At 45.8% G+C, this 16112-nt stretch overlaps 1 protein-coding gene across 4 annotated transcripts in view; it reads right to left on the bottom strand.

The window, feature by feature from the left end:
* Positions 1–2772: 2772 nt before the first annotated feature.
* Positions 2773–16112, bottom strand: part of GPD2 (glycerol-3-phosphate dehydrogenase 2) — a 62385-nt gene continuing 49045 nt past the window's right edge. For 3 of the 4 annotated variants that reach the window (XM_074873889.1, XM_074873888.1, XM_074873890.1), the window contains 8 exons: positions 14955–15089; positions 14523–14698; positions 13888–14019; positions 13277–13435; positions 10436–10548; positions 10263–10341; positions 10046–10144; positions 2773–5820 (listed from right to left, as the gene is read on the bottom strand). In XM_074873889.1, coding sequence (XP_074729990.1) covers positions 5695–5820; positions 10046–10144; positions 10263–10341; positions 10436–10548; positions 13277–13435; positions 13888–14019; positions 14523–14698; positions 14955–15089 — 1019 coding nt within the window. In that variant the 3' untranslated portion in view covers positions 2773–5694. Of the gene's footprint in view, positions 5821–10045; positions 10145–10262; positions 10342–10435; positions 10551–13276; positions 13436–13887; positions 14020–14522; positions 14699–14954; positions 15090–16112 lie in introns of those variants that run through there. The other variant, XR_012629545.1, reaches the window with a different exon arrangement.

Below are 16112 nucleotides of genomic sequence, written 5' to 3'. Positions count from 1 at the left end.
TTATTGCCAAGATCTTTAAAGACGCTTGTAAGCTGTAGGTTTTCAGATTAGGAATTCTTTACATACCTAACCCCTGAAAAATACCTAGCCTTTCACAGTTTACAAGCTTCAGATGCAAGAGAACAGAAATCTAAAGGAACTACTGTTTGCTCTTTGGAAAAAAAAAATAATAATAGTCAAGTAGTACTACTTACTGCTTCCTCTTTTCTATAGTACAATAATAATTTGGTGAATCTCTTAACAACACTAAGTCAAAATAACTTCAGTAGCTATTATCAATTTTCTGATTCATAGGAAAGCTGTATTAGTTGTTCTATGAACAATTTAAGAGAGATTAGGCAGATTTTCAGACAATTTGGTGAGAAACAAGCCCTGTTTTACCAAGCTACTCCGGGTTCCCACACTCACATTCCTCCCAAGCAAATTACAGAACAAATTGGGGGGGGGGTGGGGGAGGAGAGAAAAGCAGTAATTTATGAAAACATGGTACACCATAATTTTGCCATTTTTCTGCAATAAGGATGGCAAATGATTCATGAGGAAAAATGAAATATATTTCACTGTCAGTTCAATAGATCTAAGATTTACAGCTTCTTGACTTGGACAGGAAAAACTCAGCTTGCATAAAAATGAATTGCAAATCAGTTAATTGTAGATATGCAAAAATAAAAAACGAATCTGTGCGCTTCAGCAGAATAAACCGAGCAAGAATCTAGAAGAGAGAAAATTAAAGGCAGCGAAGTCCTGTGTTTATTCTGGGGAGGGCTTCAGGCTGCCTTTGTAAGGGACCTTCGAATCGGGTTACACCGACCCAACTCCCTTCACTTTGTGTCAGTTTTACTGATCAACCTAATTACATTTACATCGGTTGGACAAACAGATTACGGTATCTTGGTAAGACAGAACCAAGTTTGCCTTATTTAGTTAAATAAAGCCTATGGAGGAGAACTAGTGACACGCACCCAGCTCCAGCACTGCCCTCTTGCAGACATCTGCACGGAGGAGGCACAGCCCCGCTGCACCAGGGCCGGTGAGGGCAGCGCTAAAAATCACCGCTGCCACTGACTACGAACGGCCTCACCTGCCGAAACCTGGGAAGTTTGAACACAGCCCCAGCCTGCCGAGTTGCACTGAACAGTCTCGGGCTGCGATGGTTCAGAGGAGGCAGACAAAGCACGGTAGCTGACGCTGGCATTTGCTGAGGATCAAGTTCAGTTAAATACACAGTTACAACTTCCCCAAATTTTACAGAAACCAGCCCCCCTGCTCATATCCACGCAGACGTCTAACCTACGTGAGAGCCCTTGCACAAGACCATTGTGAAAAAAAAACGAGCAAGCTACAGGCTTGCTCAGGGGAGCAAAATTTAATCTCTGCCTTTATTTGCAAAATAAGAGGAGGTGAGATTATCCCAGCGCATGCCTGCATCAGGGGCATCTTCTGAGTGAAGAAAGTATCGATTCCGAGACGCAGCCTGTGATCTCCAGCCACAGCAGCCGCGCACATGCTTTGTGCAGCCAGCGCTCCTGTCTCAGGGTGCCGGCAGGCAAAAATCGAGGGGGCTGCTTAAATAGGGGAACCAGGACTAAAACCTTGAGGCTGAGCGCACCTACAAATCTGAAAACCCCTCTTTTTCAGCGGGGAGAGACAACACTTACTTCGCAGCAAAGATTCATCCCCACTGAAGATGTTTTTTCTCTCCTCAACAGATGCAATCAGTTCGTATCTGACACGGGGAACACCCAGCTCAGGCATCAACGCTTAAATATTAATGTTGCTATGATATTCCATATCATATTTCTAAAACAGGCTGCAGAGCGCAAGTGAACATAAGTTGCAATAAATCTGAATTTTTGAACATTCAGTGGAGAAATCGTGCAAAGCAAGGGAACCCAGCCCCAAAATACTGTTCTCAAAAAACTCCAGTTCTGCGTTGAGCAGCAAATTCAGGAACATGACCCAAGGCAATTTTAGTGCTGCAAAATATTTGGGACAAAGATGATTGTAGCAAACGTTTTCTGACATATTACTTACACACCACAGATTAGATAAAATTCATAATCTTTATAATTATACTCGGGAGGTATCGGCCCGGTTTCTTTCTGCGGGGGACACGCGGAGGGGAGCTACCCTGGCTGCACGTACACAACCCCCGTACTCAGCACAGCTACAGCGCAGTTGTGGAATATCCCTATTACAAGTGTAAATTAAAACCTATAAAATAATATGGAGATTATAAAAATTGCGTTAAAACTGATAACAGCTTTACTGATTTACTGACAATGAAAATATATAGCATTTTTTCTGTCAGAACATTTATCAACACATGGCAACCCTGGACTAACTTGACACGTAAAATGATCAAAATGGATTATGAAATCTCTTCCATTCATTTCTATTGATTTTAGTTATGATAAAATTCATCAGTGTGCAAAGGAACACTTGCAACTGGCATTTCCCCCCCCAAAATCCAGGCCAATTGGCTGGCTGTAATTTTAGTATGAGATGGCAGTGCAGAATACCTTACCCTGCGTGTCATCGGCGAACGCACACAGCTCCTACGGCCCAAGAATGCTAAGTGCTGTATTAACTCCTAATTTTCACTTTTAAACTACGAAGTGCTAAATTCTGAGCTAAAATGGGAAAGCATGGACAAAATTACGTTATGTTTACTAAGAAGCAACCATCTGAACATTTTTCCTTTAAAAATAAACTTTTTCAAGGCTAATCAAAGTTATTTTTGTAACTGCCATAACAAACTGCCAGTGAAGGGACCATTTTTAATCAGTTTTATTGATTCATGCTTTCAGTTCTTACTGAGTTAAAAACAAGGCACATTAAATACATCCTCTTATTGCTCTATAAATGCATGCGGCTCATTCTGTATATCAAAAGTAATAAATAATGGCAGTAAAACACCAAGACAGTTATAAAAATGACAACCCAGCCTCAAACACAGTATTTAACAGTTCGGTCTAGAACAGCAACCTAACAAAATACGTAAGTGCCACATGTAAAACATGCAGTGTGCATAGATGTACGTACAGACACACGGATTTATACGCACTGTAAACACACCGCATGTATACGCATCCCCTCCCCCTCAGGCGTGCAGTTTATTTAAAACACAAAATACCCCCCGCCTCCCCCCCAAAATCCGCAAATGCAACTCCCACCTCAAAAAAAAAAATAAATCTCACATTACTGTTTTTCCACCTAGGATCAGAACAATGCAAGACACTGACATTTTACAACTCTTTCTACAGTACATTCACATGAAGAAAAAAAAAAAAAAACAAACACAACAACAAAGCCAACATTCCTGAAAACAAATGTGAGGTGAAAAATAAATACTTCCTAGATTTTTTTTTTCCATGTATAGATTTAGCTGTTTTAAGTAACACATGCAATCTTCTCTTGTTACACAAGGCAGTCATACAAGATCTTGCTGTGCCATACAAAAGAGCAGAGAAGCATGACAGTAAAGTGCCTAAGATGCAAAGCAAATTCATATCGGAGGACACACACAGAGCCAAGAAAATCCCGAAGCCACATTCTGTATGCAATATTACTAAAACAAGCGAACAAAGAGTATACTTTGGGTACAAAGCAGGAAATCCTGGCTTTACAGGTAAACTTGTATTATTAATTCTTAACAGTGCCATTTATAGAGGAGTGGGGGAGAATTTTTCTTTAAACCATTCAAAAGATGTTAAATATTGTCAATATTTTTCTTTATGTGGCCTGGAAAAGATCTCACTACTTTTACTTCCCCCCCCCCCGCCCCTTAAATTATTGTGACTAGTAGAATCCTAAACCCCTTCCCTCCTTACCTGCTCACTGAACCAAAATAACCTGTGTATTGTACATTCATTTCCCTCCAATTCTGCAGTACCTGTAAAATCTGTTGTCCTCATATTTGAAAGGGTTTTGGAAATACGAAGCTGTGTCAAACATCACATACTTCACCCGAATATACTGGAACATATTTCAAAAAGAAAAGTTTACAGGACCACAGAAACAAACCCCTTTGTTCATAAAAGAATTCTTACATTGTCAAATGTGCTAACTCCTCATTCACATAGCCCATGCCTCACTAGCACAGGACTCGAAGCAAAAAAGCCATAACCCCTTAACAATATCTGCATTTTGGTACAGGCAGCGTCAAAAAAAAAAAAAAAAAAAATTTAACATGCAAAAGCCATCTGAAAGGCATTTTACCTGAGACTGTCTCCTTCCCTCCAGATTTCACCAATTGTTTGGACTGACAGAGATGTAACCATTTGCTGAATTTTAAGTGAGGCTTGCCTTTTTGGCTTTTTCTGTATCTACTATTTTTAAACACCAGAATTTTTATTTTTTTTTTTTAAAGGACTCTGCCTCTCCAGCCAAACACGACATCTGTACTTACTATGCTACATACCAGCGCTCCTCAGCATCTCCATTTTGTGTATGTAATCATTTTCCCTTTTAAAATATCAAAGTAATCTTTGCTGTTCATTCCTGTACTGTTATTTTCCATTAGTGAAAATGGTGACATCAGTTAAAATACATCAGATTTTACACAAGTAGAAATTCTGACACCCTGGAACTGAAGCTTGGTTTGAGTTGTAAATTGGTGTTTATACTCAGAGAATATAACAGAATGACAAATTCATCAATAAACCACTATAATGTTTTTCCCTTCCTTGTTCTACATCAGGCAGAAATCTTCCATCTGATCTTGAACCCAGTCAGTCCAACAGCAGAAAGGCAAATAGCCACACACAACATTGTTGAAAACAGCTCAAGTGAGTGGTCCTGATTTTTTTTTTTTTTCATTAATGTGCTGAAAAATAGCCCTTTCTAGAAAAGGTAGTGGAATGCAAAACAAATTTCACTGTTTCACTTGGTGTTTGAGCATTTTTAAATAAACAAGACTGTTAGGCTATCAAAACCTGCCCTATCACCAGGGTTTGTCCAGAACTGGAAACAGCATGAAGCACTTTGCAGCATAAACCACCACCTGCTCGACAGTGCTATTTATTAGAGGAAGCTTATTTTTATTAATATGGGAGAAAGGAAAGCTGTCCCCTAGCTTTTAACTAAATTATTAGCTTGGGTGATTAATCAAGATGTCTTGTAGTTTTCCAGCTTCACACTGCTGATATTTTTGTCTGGCCAAGAATTGGTATCACTGAAATAACACCCAACCACCTATGGAAGGCTCAGGACGGTCCTTCACCGGAACCGCTGCCCCAGGAAGCGGCAGTTTTCGTCCTTTTGTGCTACTACGTCCAGTTCTCTTGCTCTTTGTGGAAGAGGACAGATCAGCAGCTTTCAAATGCTAAATGCGTATTCTAAGTGTTTAAAGGCAGGATTCGCTTTCTGAGCATCTTTCTTTAAAGGTGAAGGCGATATAAGAGTTAACGCACAGGGCAGCGCCGACACACACACTTGTGTGCGCACCCAGATCTTTCCCAAACTCTGGTTAATAAACCCCCGTGTCCAAAGAACACCCAATCCAAAAGGCCACATCCTGGAGCATTAAGAGCTGTACAGAAGACCATTAATGATGAAAACAAACGCACCAATGTATTTTTACGAGAGCTACACCGCTGGATGGATACTGGCGATCCTGCACAAGCCAGGACAACCAGCAGCACTGGAATGTTTTTCAGCAGCTGGGGCTGGGAGCAGAGGTTGTGTTTGAACTCACAGTCCACCCCCGCTGCGGTCCACCGGGATCACCCCCCGCTGACGCAGGTTCTCCTCGGCCGTCTTCATCAGCACAGCCAGGCGGCTCCCGGAGACGTGGCCCTTCTGAATGGCGCTCATCAGCTGGGGACGCAAGAGGGAGAGCAACCCGTTAGCTCAGCTGCGAGAGGGAGGACGCGGGTGCAGGGCAGGGCCCCTCGCGGGGGGGCCAGGGGCAGCGTCACTGCCACGTGGTGGGTTCAACACCACCCAGTCGCTCCCCCAACCCAGGGGACTGGGAGAGATTGGAGGGGGAAAGGGAGGCTCGTAGGTTGAGATAAAAAAACAGTTTAGTAGTTGTAATAAAATAAAACAACAGCAATCATGAAAAGTACAAACAGGTGATACACAATGCGACTGTTCATCACCTGCTGACTGGAATAGGCTGCCCAGGGCAGGGGGGGAGTCCCCATCCCTGAAGGGATTGAAGAGTCGGGTTGACCCAGCGCTGAGGGATCTGATGGAGTTGGGAACGGTCAGTGTGAGGTTAATGGTTGGACTGGAGGAGCTTCAAGGGCTTTTCCAACCTCGATGATTCTGTCATTCAGTGACTAATACCCAGCCCGTCCCCGTCCAGTAATCCCAAAAAAACAAGATCCCAAAACAGCAATCCCGGAAGCAAGACAGACCCCCCCCTTCCCGGCCGCCCCTCCTTTACGCACTGAGCGTGACATTCTGGGATGTGGAATATCCCACTGGCTAATCCGGGCCCGGTGCTCTGGCTGTGCCCCCTCCCAGCTCCCACATGGGCAGGACAGGGGGAGTTGGAGAGACCTTGATCTCACAGCAACAACTGTAAACATCGGTGTGTTATCAGCATTCTGCTCATACCGAATCCCATACCGAACCCAAAACACAGCACTTCTGGCTGCTAAGAAGAAAAATTAACTCTATTCCAGCTGAAATCAGGACACCACAGCCCATGCCCATCTCTGAGCCGGTCAGCGAAGTCCCAAGCTGGGAGACATCAACCCCTCCGTGCCGGGGTGCGTGCACGGCGCTGGCTGTCCTGCCCTGCGCCGTCAACAGCCCACACCAACGCTGGGCCCGTCTAAACAGCTGAGGGAACACTCGCTGCCGGCTCTGGGACAAAATAACGAACACACAGAACTGATTTTCCCAGCTATCAAGCAAAACTGCTGTCTGGTTTCACAGAGTCACCTCAAAGCTCATTTACATTTTCCAGAAATATCAAGGAAGGTTTTGGTGAGGCACTGGTGGCAGGAAGAGCAGAAGTACCAAATCCAACCCATTTGGAAGGAACAGTGCAGGCAACCACCACCACCAGGGTTTTCTCAGTGACATTTAAGAATGTAGGAGAACCCATTTATTTCACGGGTGCCTTTTTTTTAGGCATCTGAAAGATGTAACTAATAGAAAAACACCGTTCCTGACCTACCACTGAGCGCGGACCGTACCCTCCTTCTCATTCATATGCCCTTCTTTGTAGAGATGGTGTACTTGACTTCCACAATTCTTTCAAATCCAAATTCCTTTATAGACTTTTAAAATGCATTTTGCCTTTAAGTCCTTCAAACCGGACTTGGCTCTATCTTAATGAACACACACTAGTGCTAAGATTTTAGTTAATTCTTTTTTATCCCGTGGATAAAGCAAGCATTAGACTTGAAATTACATGCAGCCAGCTTGTCAAAGACTACTATGGAAAGCAATTGGCGCTTAGAAAATGCAATTTTTTACTGCCACCGATGGCAAAGAATCCTTCAGATTTCTTCCCTTCTGTTAATTCTATCTGCAGCTGGACCTAAGCAAACGTGGTACCACCCTGCAGTGCTGGAACGAGTCCCCAGGAGGGGAGGGGACAGAAGGGAACCCCCTGCTTCACAGAGCCAGCCGAGGTTGGAGAAGCCTCCCCGCACCCGGAGGCGTCGTGCTGGCCCTGCGGCGAGGCAGGCGACGGGCTTGGCAGGGAGAGGAGCACCAGCAGCATGGGCAGGCGCCGCAGCCGGCCGGGGAAGCTGCCCATGGTCTGGGCTCGGTGTTCTCTCCCCTGCCTGCCCCAGCGATCCGGGCGCAAGGCGGGGAGGCCCGAGGAGGAGAGGCACTGCCCGCACACCCGCTGCCCCTGCCCGATGCCAGCCCAGAGAAGATGGCTGATCCTCCGGCACTGCCACAGAAACAAGAGTTCCTGGTCTGTCAGGACCCCAAAAGGAAATCTGCTGTTGGAGGAAAAAAAACCCTTTATCCTGATTTAACATGGGGTGGTTTTTTTGCTTTTATATTCCAAAACTAGTTGCCAAGGTCCCCCTCCTTTCTCGAGCGCAAATGACAGCACTAGGCCTCTGCACGCAAATCTTCAGAAAACCAGCCACTGCCATGGGATGGCTCCGTCTGCTCCCAAAGAGTGCCAGAGCTCTGCCTCCCCGCCCCGGCGGAATGCCCTGTTTGTGTCAAACGCTGGTCGCTGCAGCCTGCTTTCTCCTGGCAGAACACCTGTAAGCACCAGAGTCTGTGGGACCAGCTCCCCCCAGACCGTTACTGGAGTTACACTGGCACTCTGCAGCTGGCCAAAAGGCACTTGGCACTGCACCGCTCCCCACCTGGAGCCACCCCGGTACAACCTGTTCCTATATTCTAATATAAACGTCCACAAATATTTGCACAGGGCTTTCCACAAGCATCCTGCGGTAAAATGCAATTACTTGAAAGTTTTCAGAAAGCAAACACAAAAGTATTGGGAACTGGCTTAACAGATCCATTAAAAAAAATTAAACAAACATTTAATGTATTTTGTTCCTTCCATGGCAACCTCCTGTTAATTTTATTACCGCGCTTCCCACCGAGCGCTTGCCTACGCAGCAGCTCCGCGTGCCGCTGCCTGCCTCCGCGGGAAGGAGGTGCCTGGGCACAACTGACCCTTACGGCAGTGCCCGCCACGGGTGGTCAATATTTAGATTGCGTTGTCAAACGTGTAGGAGAAGCCAGTAGCCAGAGAGTGATGTGCTTTTACAAAAAAACCTGTGGAACTGTACCAAAACAGTGACCTGCCTTTTGTATTTCACAGATATTAGGACTTAGGGCAGGCAACCCCTAATGAGAACATTTTGCCCAGTAAAGCAAAAGCCCCAGAAAGCCACCAACAAATCCACAAAAGACTAATTACTAGTTGTTTCAAGTTCTTAACCACAACGTATACAAACCAACGAAATTATAGTTTAACACAGCCCTTACAATAAATGATGGGTTGCCCCCCCCCACCAATTAGAAGTTTTCACATGCCTCTCTAAAATGTGAGAGGGAGACCCTTTCCAATAGCCAGAAAAACGCTGCGATTTTCTCTTATGTCTGAATACATAAACAGAAACTCCCAAAGCCATTCTTTCCTCTTTCCCCCCAACCATGGCTTGTTTGGGTTGGTTTTTTTTTTCCCCCCTTCCCCCAAGTGCAGTTCAGTTACCCAGCTAAATTGCTGCATTTTAGGCAAATAAATAGACCTTTTTTCTAATGCTGGACACAACCTGTGAAAATTTTCTGCATTTAGATTCCACAATGCTGCTCTTATCTACAGCTCATCTCGAGAGAGACAATTACCATTTCCTTTGCCTTGATCTTGTTTGTTTAACTTGACACAGTGAAGAAAGGGCTGACATTGACCAAAATCCCCAGCATTAATTTATCTCATGTTCGGCATTCATCATTGCCACCATGCAGGAAAGACATGGCAGTCACTTGAAATACCACACCAGGAAAGACCCTGCAAAAACAAAGCTGGCTGGCACGCTGCATAAGCCAGAAGAGCTGGGACACAAACGTTTCAGTAGCACCCCGGATTTTATTTTCAAGCCCTGCAAAAAGCAGATGCATAGGTTGTCAGTGCACCGAGAGAACGTCAGCCACTCCAGGAGATAAAAGGGGATTACGTGGAAAATGGGTGTGCTTCATTCATTAAAATACTCAAAATAGTTTAGAAACTATGAATCACTTAACAGACCCAGAGGAATGTCAGTGTGTATAACCGTGTCATTCTGAATGTATTTAAACAGCATTTCTGTATTAAAAAAAGCCAAATTCAGGTCTGTACTGGGGTATACTTTGTAAACTGGACCCTGTTCTTTGGGTCTCGTTGTTTCTGCACATGGAAAAAACTCCTCGTATTTCCAAGTTGCTCAAGGGTGGCTCTGTGTGTCCCTGGCCCTGTGCTCTGGCATCAGCACCAACACTGCAGCATGTCCCCCAGTAACGCTCACCTTGTCTCCAGCCCAGCCCTCCAGCAAAGAGGGCGAAAATTAAACACCCGCCCCTTTGTTCGTTAACGTTACAGCTTCCCTTGTAACAGAGAAACACCTACCTGCAAAAACTCATTGAGCTCAACCTGCCCGTTTTTGTTCAGATCCACTTCGTTTAGAATCTCATGGAGCGTATTTTCAGCAATTTGCACACTGATGCTCTAGACAAAGGGGAGCACAGAAGGGTGTCAGCGGGGTGGTTCAGCGCTGTTTACGCCACACTTGGAAATTTAGGTAAGAGGCTTAAAAAGGAAACTAAAGAACACAAGGAAATGTTACCTCCAAGACACGCTGCACATCCAGTATAGTAATAAACCCTTTCTTGTCCTTGTCAAACATGTGGAATCGCTTCTTGTACCTGCAAGATAAGGATATCAGTGGGAAAAACCGCACTCAGAAGAATGCCAGGTATTAATTCCTCGCAGCACAGGGAACTCTCTTACTTCACTTACCTTTCAATATCTGAAGGCAGTAGACTGATTTCAGAGCTGTCTGTTAATTGATCTGATTTTACTTTGTAGCCCATTTCATAATAGAGAAATTTTTTAGCGGCTTCAAGTTCTTCCTACAATAAAAAAACTGTATATCTGAGGAATAGCACGTTCTTACACAATTATTTTTAATGCAGTATTTATTAGCTTCTTCCACTTAACTAGAATTTATCTAAGGTCCAAAAATTAAGCAGATGGTAGCTGAAAAGTATTTAAAAGTAAGTTAAGCTTAGGCACTTTTTAGTCTTGAAAAGAAGTATCAAGTCCAGTAAAGCCTTCTAATTACTGCATAAAGGCTTTCAGGGCCACAGCACGCTTTCAGTCCCACGCGGTGCAGCCCCTGTTCCATGAAGAACAGCACCTGCAGCTCAGACCCACAACATGCCACTGAACTCACAGCTGGTGGTGCAGTGCCACGCTTCACCTCACTGTCCAAAGGCAGCAAAAACATCAGGAGGCTCAACACCAGGCAGGTTCTTTATGTTTTAAACTAGTTTTCTTGATGGTGGTAAAATTAATTAATTACCTGAAAGCTCAGTGCAAGGTCTTCCTCAGTCAGTTTTTTAATAAGTGATGACCAACTGACCCACATAAAGCACCGCAGCACAGAGGGGCACATGGGTAAGCGTGCTAACACAAGTAAGCGTGCTGACAAACACGGGTAAGTGTGCTCACAAACACACAAACACGGGTAAGCATGCTCAGCAAGGGCTGCAGTAGCAGTAGAAGATCCCTAGGCACAGATATATAAGCCACTTCCCGTAGCAAAGACTTGTTCGTGAAGGCATATTAGGAGACCAACTAAACTACACCAGACTACTCTTACATACTTCAGTAGAGGCACCCAAATTAGCCCTGAAGTCCCAAACCAACACAGACTTATTTAATGGTCTTACTCTAAGATCTAAAGTAAAGAATGCTCTGCTGGATGGGCACTGAATTGCCTCGTCCGTCAAGTTGAAATATAGCCCGTGCAAGACTGCTGTAAAAATGCAGCACGTCAGAACAGCCTGAGACTGGTTACAGAAGAGATGTTCAGCAGCTGGGGGGTTTCAGCCTCATTTGAAAGAGGAGGAGACTTTTCCAAAAGAAACCCCAGCGGACATTCAGGGAACGCAGATTGGGGGCACAAGTGAGCTCAGGAGCCACCAACGCTCTGTAAATCTTCCCAGCACACGCAGCACTTGGTCATTCTCCTTCCGGCAGGTTACGGTGAGAACGGGCGCAGAACCGCCCAACGGCTATGGGCTGCTGGAGCTCAGGCTGTCCCTGCGACCCCACCGTCATGCTGCTCGCAAATTCTCTGCTTTGCAAGCTTCCTGCGTTATGGAAGAATTGCTCCAGCTTCGTTTGACATGGTGAATTACTATAGGAGCAAATCTTGGGTGAGGGCGAGACCCCCCTGACACCAGATGCCTCTGTCCTGAGCCGCAACATGCTGGTGCCCCCTTCCCTGCGCGTTCCTGGGGGGAGGCTGGAGGATCACAGCAGGTGCCTCCGGCCACCCGCATCCAAATCAGTTCCTTCCAGAGCGTTAATCCAACTTCTAACTGGCTAAGAGGTCTCATGATCAGCCCGAGGGAAGCTTCCCAGCCCCTTTGCAGTGGAAGAGCCAGGTGAGCATTCCGAGGGAAAGAAGCCCCAAACTCTGTGTCCCATTTGGGCGCAGCCACCGGTATTCTGGGCATTTATCTTTTTATGACAACAGAAGGAAGTGATAATGGGGAACATACACAATGTGATGGTTCCAGACGGGCAGGATTCACGTCAGTAAGTGGGATGTCTACATCTAAGCTAACCTCAGTCACCCAAGGTGCTCCTGATGGTTTGTGAAGCTCTAACGGGGGCTGCAGGGCGCGATCCGGTGCCTGCACAGCAGGTGCCTTCGTTAGGGGAAGTCACCTGCCCCAGGCATGCGCACAGAGACAGCTCAGGTGGAGACAGCCAGTCACCCACACCCCAGTACAGAGAGGAACAAGTCCTGTGCAAGTGGCTGGGGGTTTAGCCTGGAGAAAAGGAGGCTCAGGGGAGGCCTCATCACTCTCTACAACTCCCTGAAAGGAGGGTGCAGAGAGGGGGGATGAGTCTCTTGAACCAAGGAACGAGCGATAGGATGAGAGGAAACAGCCTCAAGTTGCACCAGGTGAGGTTTAGACTGGATATTAGGAACAATTTTTTCCCCAAAAGGGTTGTCCATCACTGGAGCAGGCTGCCGGGGAAGTGGTGGAGTCACCGTCCCTGGAGGTATCTAAAAGACGTGTAGATGTGGCACTCAGGGACGTGGTTTAGTGGTGGCCTGGGCAGTGCTGGGTTAATGGTTGGGCTCCATCATCTGAAGGGTCATTCCAACCTCAATAAGTCTATGACTCTCACACTATATCTGGGCACAGACCCGCTGGGGGCAAAGGAAGCTAACAATGACCTTAAACATCCATTTAGGCTAGAGAATGGTGCAAATTCAGTATCAAAATACACAGCAGCCAAAAAGAAGGGACATGGATTACAAGATCCTCCTTTTCTGAGGCAGATCTGTTGAAAACAGGAATAGGATAGTAATGCCACATCTGCTTTCATTTTTGGAGAACAACAGGATACAGATCTTCATTTTCCCCTCCACCCCCCAGCCAATACCAACGCATTTCACAGCTATTTTGGTAAAGTCTTTATAATGAAATACCCCAAGTGAATCATCCTCTGAGGAAGACGGCACCACTTGAAGTTTTCTGTCCAACTAATTTAGATCATTAACGTGGAAACTACTTAAGAAAAACAAAAGTTTCAGATGAAAAAGGCCTTTTGTACCTTTTTTTTCTGCTCACTCCAGTTAAGTTCTTTCCCCATTATATCTACGATTCTTGGCAGGGCTTCCTCTGCAGCCTGCACATTCAGAAAGGCCAAGCGAGTACGTCGGGAAATCATATCCACTGCCGTGCGGGCGTACTCTTTAACGCCGTAGACAACCTAGAACAGCAAGACAAGGGGAAAAAGTGCAGAGGAGGAAGCAGGCAGGCACTGTCGGAAATGATGTTTAGCATCACCGACCACACTGCCGGGCTGGCCACACAAAATGAACTTCCTGTAACTAGTCCCCACCCTGCCACGAGAAGGGTTTGAAAAGCTCCCTCTTCCTTGGAACATTTTACAGAATGCATCTGGGATCAAACATGTACATATGAAACAAAGAATAGACATCATATAATTATAAATATTTGATTATATATAAATATATTAATATGTATATATAAACATAAAGCATGCTTTGGGGAAGGGGAAAAACAAGAACAGGAAAAAAAAAATCTGGACCTCACCAAAGGAAGGGGCTTATAGAATGTTTTAGAGGGAGACAGACCTGCTCTGGAACCTGCTTATCCCAAGGAGAGAATCAAAGAGCATTATGTAGTTTCTCCACATACCTCAGCTTCAATATAAGGAAATTCAGACACAAGGCGTTTTCCAACAATAGGCCACCTCTTTCCTGTGACTTGGGCTATTTTAGCCACCTCGTAGGCCTTGTCACCGTACGTCGAGGCCAGGTGCTGAGCCACCTGCGGAGTTGAACACAAACGCAGTACGCTTCTGAAAGCAAGCGAACAGACACATGTTCTTCTTGTCCGTTCTCTCATCCTCAATCACAAATAGGCTGAAGAGGGTGTTGGGTTTGATTGTGTGGGAGGAAACTACTGGAGTTGTCAATAGGTTAGCCCAGGCTGCACACCACTACGTACGTCTCAACGGAACCGTGACTAACGACGCTATGCTGCGATCGCCTCCAAAGTACAGGTTTTGTTGGGCTCAAAGGAAGACAGACCCCGGCACGCATAACATTTTAAAGCAGGAAACAGTCAAGATTAGAGGAAGGGAAAAGGGAAGAAAAGAAGAACAATGACCAGAATTTATTTTTGTTAAAACTACCTCTGCCCTGGCCAGATAATAAGCTCTTATCAGGCTCAAGAGACCTTTGTACAAGTGATGCTGGCATTACATTTAGTGGGAAAACAAACCCCTCCAACAGGGAAACAGCAGAGCACCAACAGAAACCACGACTCACCTCACTTTCAAGTCCATAGTCTTGGACCAGCCTAATGTAGAGCGTGGGACTCCAGTCCTCAGCCCCCTGGAGCTGCAGCCCGATGGTCTTACTGGAACCCGCCTTCAGATCGTGCGCCTGAACTGCTGCGTCGATGGTGTCCTGCGCCATGGCACGGTAGGTTGTCCACTTCCCACCTGTAACCACACACTGACTCTTTATTTGGGGAAAGCAAGCAGAACACACAGTTGGTACGTGCTATATATATTTATTTTATGTATATATATATCGCGTTATTCTTATGGGACTGGCTCAACAAGCCAGTCATGCTACCACTGACAGATCATTAGCTAATTATAGCAATGTGAAGGATTTTCCTGTAATAAGAAAAGTTTTGAATAAAATACACTGGGGAAGCCCAGCAAAGCTATACTTCAAGAGAACTTCCAGTACCTGCTATGGTGACAAGGCCACTATCGCTAATGGTAACAACGTGATTCCGGGAGATCGACTGCGTGTCCTTGGAGTTGGGGTCTGTGACCAGAGGACGAATGCCACTCCATGCTGCCAACACATCTCCTCTTCTCACTGTCCGGAACCAAAGATCAGCCCAAGTCAGCCAGGAACTGATGTGTATTTCCCTCGTATCCCTCCCATGGTCTGTGTGGCATCGCCTCCGAGTAGATCCTTGCTGTGAAACATGGGCTGCACCACACCACACCGGGCAGCTGAGCAGCTCAAAAAGCTGGAGAAGATTCTCCAAAGTAATGGAATAAGCTGGGCTACAGAATTAAAACCAGCACTGCCCTCATCAGTACCAATAATACTCTCTAGCCCAAACCAGAGGGGTCCATTTTTCACTCTGGTGAAAAATCCGACAGAACAGAGATATCCTGGGAACTGATCAACCAAGAGACATTCAACTGTCAAACTCAATCAGCTCAAAAAACCCCCAAACCCAGAACCCAAACCCTACCAAACCCAAAACACCAAGCACCAAGTCTTCTCCTTGTTTGCCTGTGTGCAGGACAGTCCTTACGTTACGTTTCAGAAACCAAAATAAACTTTGTTCCACACGAGCATAATGTTTGCTTTTAGGGCCTGAAAGCTTTTTCTCTGGCCTGTAGGTTACTTCTCCCAGTTTTCCTCTTGGTGAGTGACGTTTACGCCCAGCCTTTATCGAGGGGCAGTTACACATATGCACGAGGAGGCCATTTCTTGGTAAGGCTGTGCCTGGCTGTAGCACATCCCCTGAGCTTGCACCCCATGCCAGCATCAGTCCACATCTCTTCCACGGCTGCCTCTTCCAGCCCTGCCTCCTCCCCCTCCTCCTCCTCACCACAGCTGTCCCGCTCTGCCAGCTGCCCCAGGGAACGGCCATTTACTGCCTCCTGGCCACTCTGCTTCCTGCCCAGGTACCGGCACGTCCCCACTGCCAGCCCTGACTGCTCAGTAAACCCGGGGCAAGAAAACCTGAAGGCATCAAGCAGCCACAAAAGCCCTTCACAGCTGTCGGAAAATACCCCAGCCTCCAAAAGTCACTTTTTTTAATATATAAAACATGGGACCAGTAGAGAGTTTAATGAAATTAATTTTGTTGCTTATTAAATT

This window comes from Strix uralensis, chromosome 6 (assembly GCF_047716275.1).
Source record: "Strix uralensis isolate ZFMK-TIS-50842 chromosome 6, bStrUra1, whole genome shotgun sequence".
Lineage (NCBI taxonomy): Eukaryota > Metazoa > Chordata > Aves > Strigiformes > Strigidae > Strix > Strix uralensis.
The sequence above is the reverse complement of the archived record's forward strand: the minus strand, read 5'-3'. Positions and strand labels throughout refer to the sequence as shown.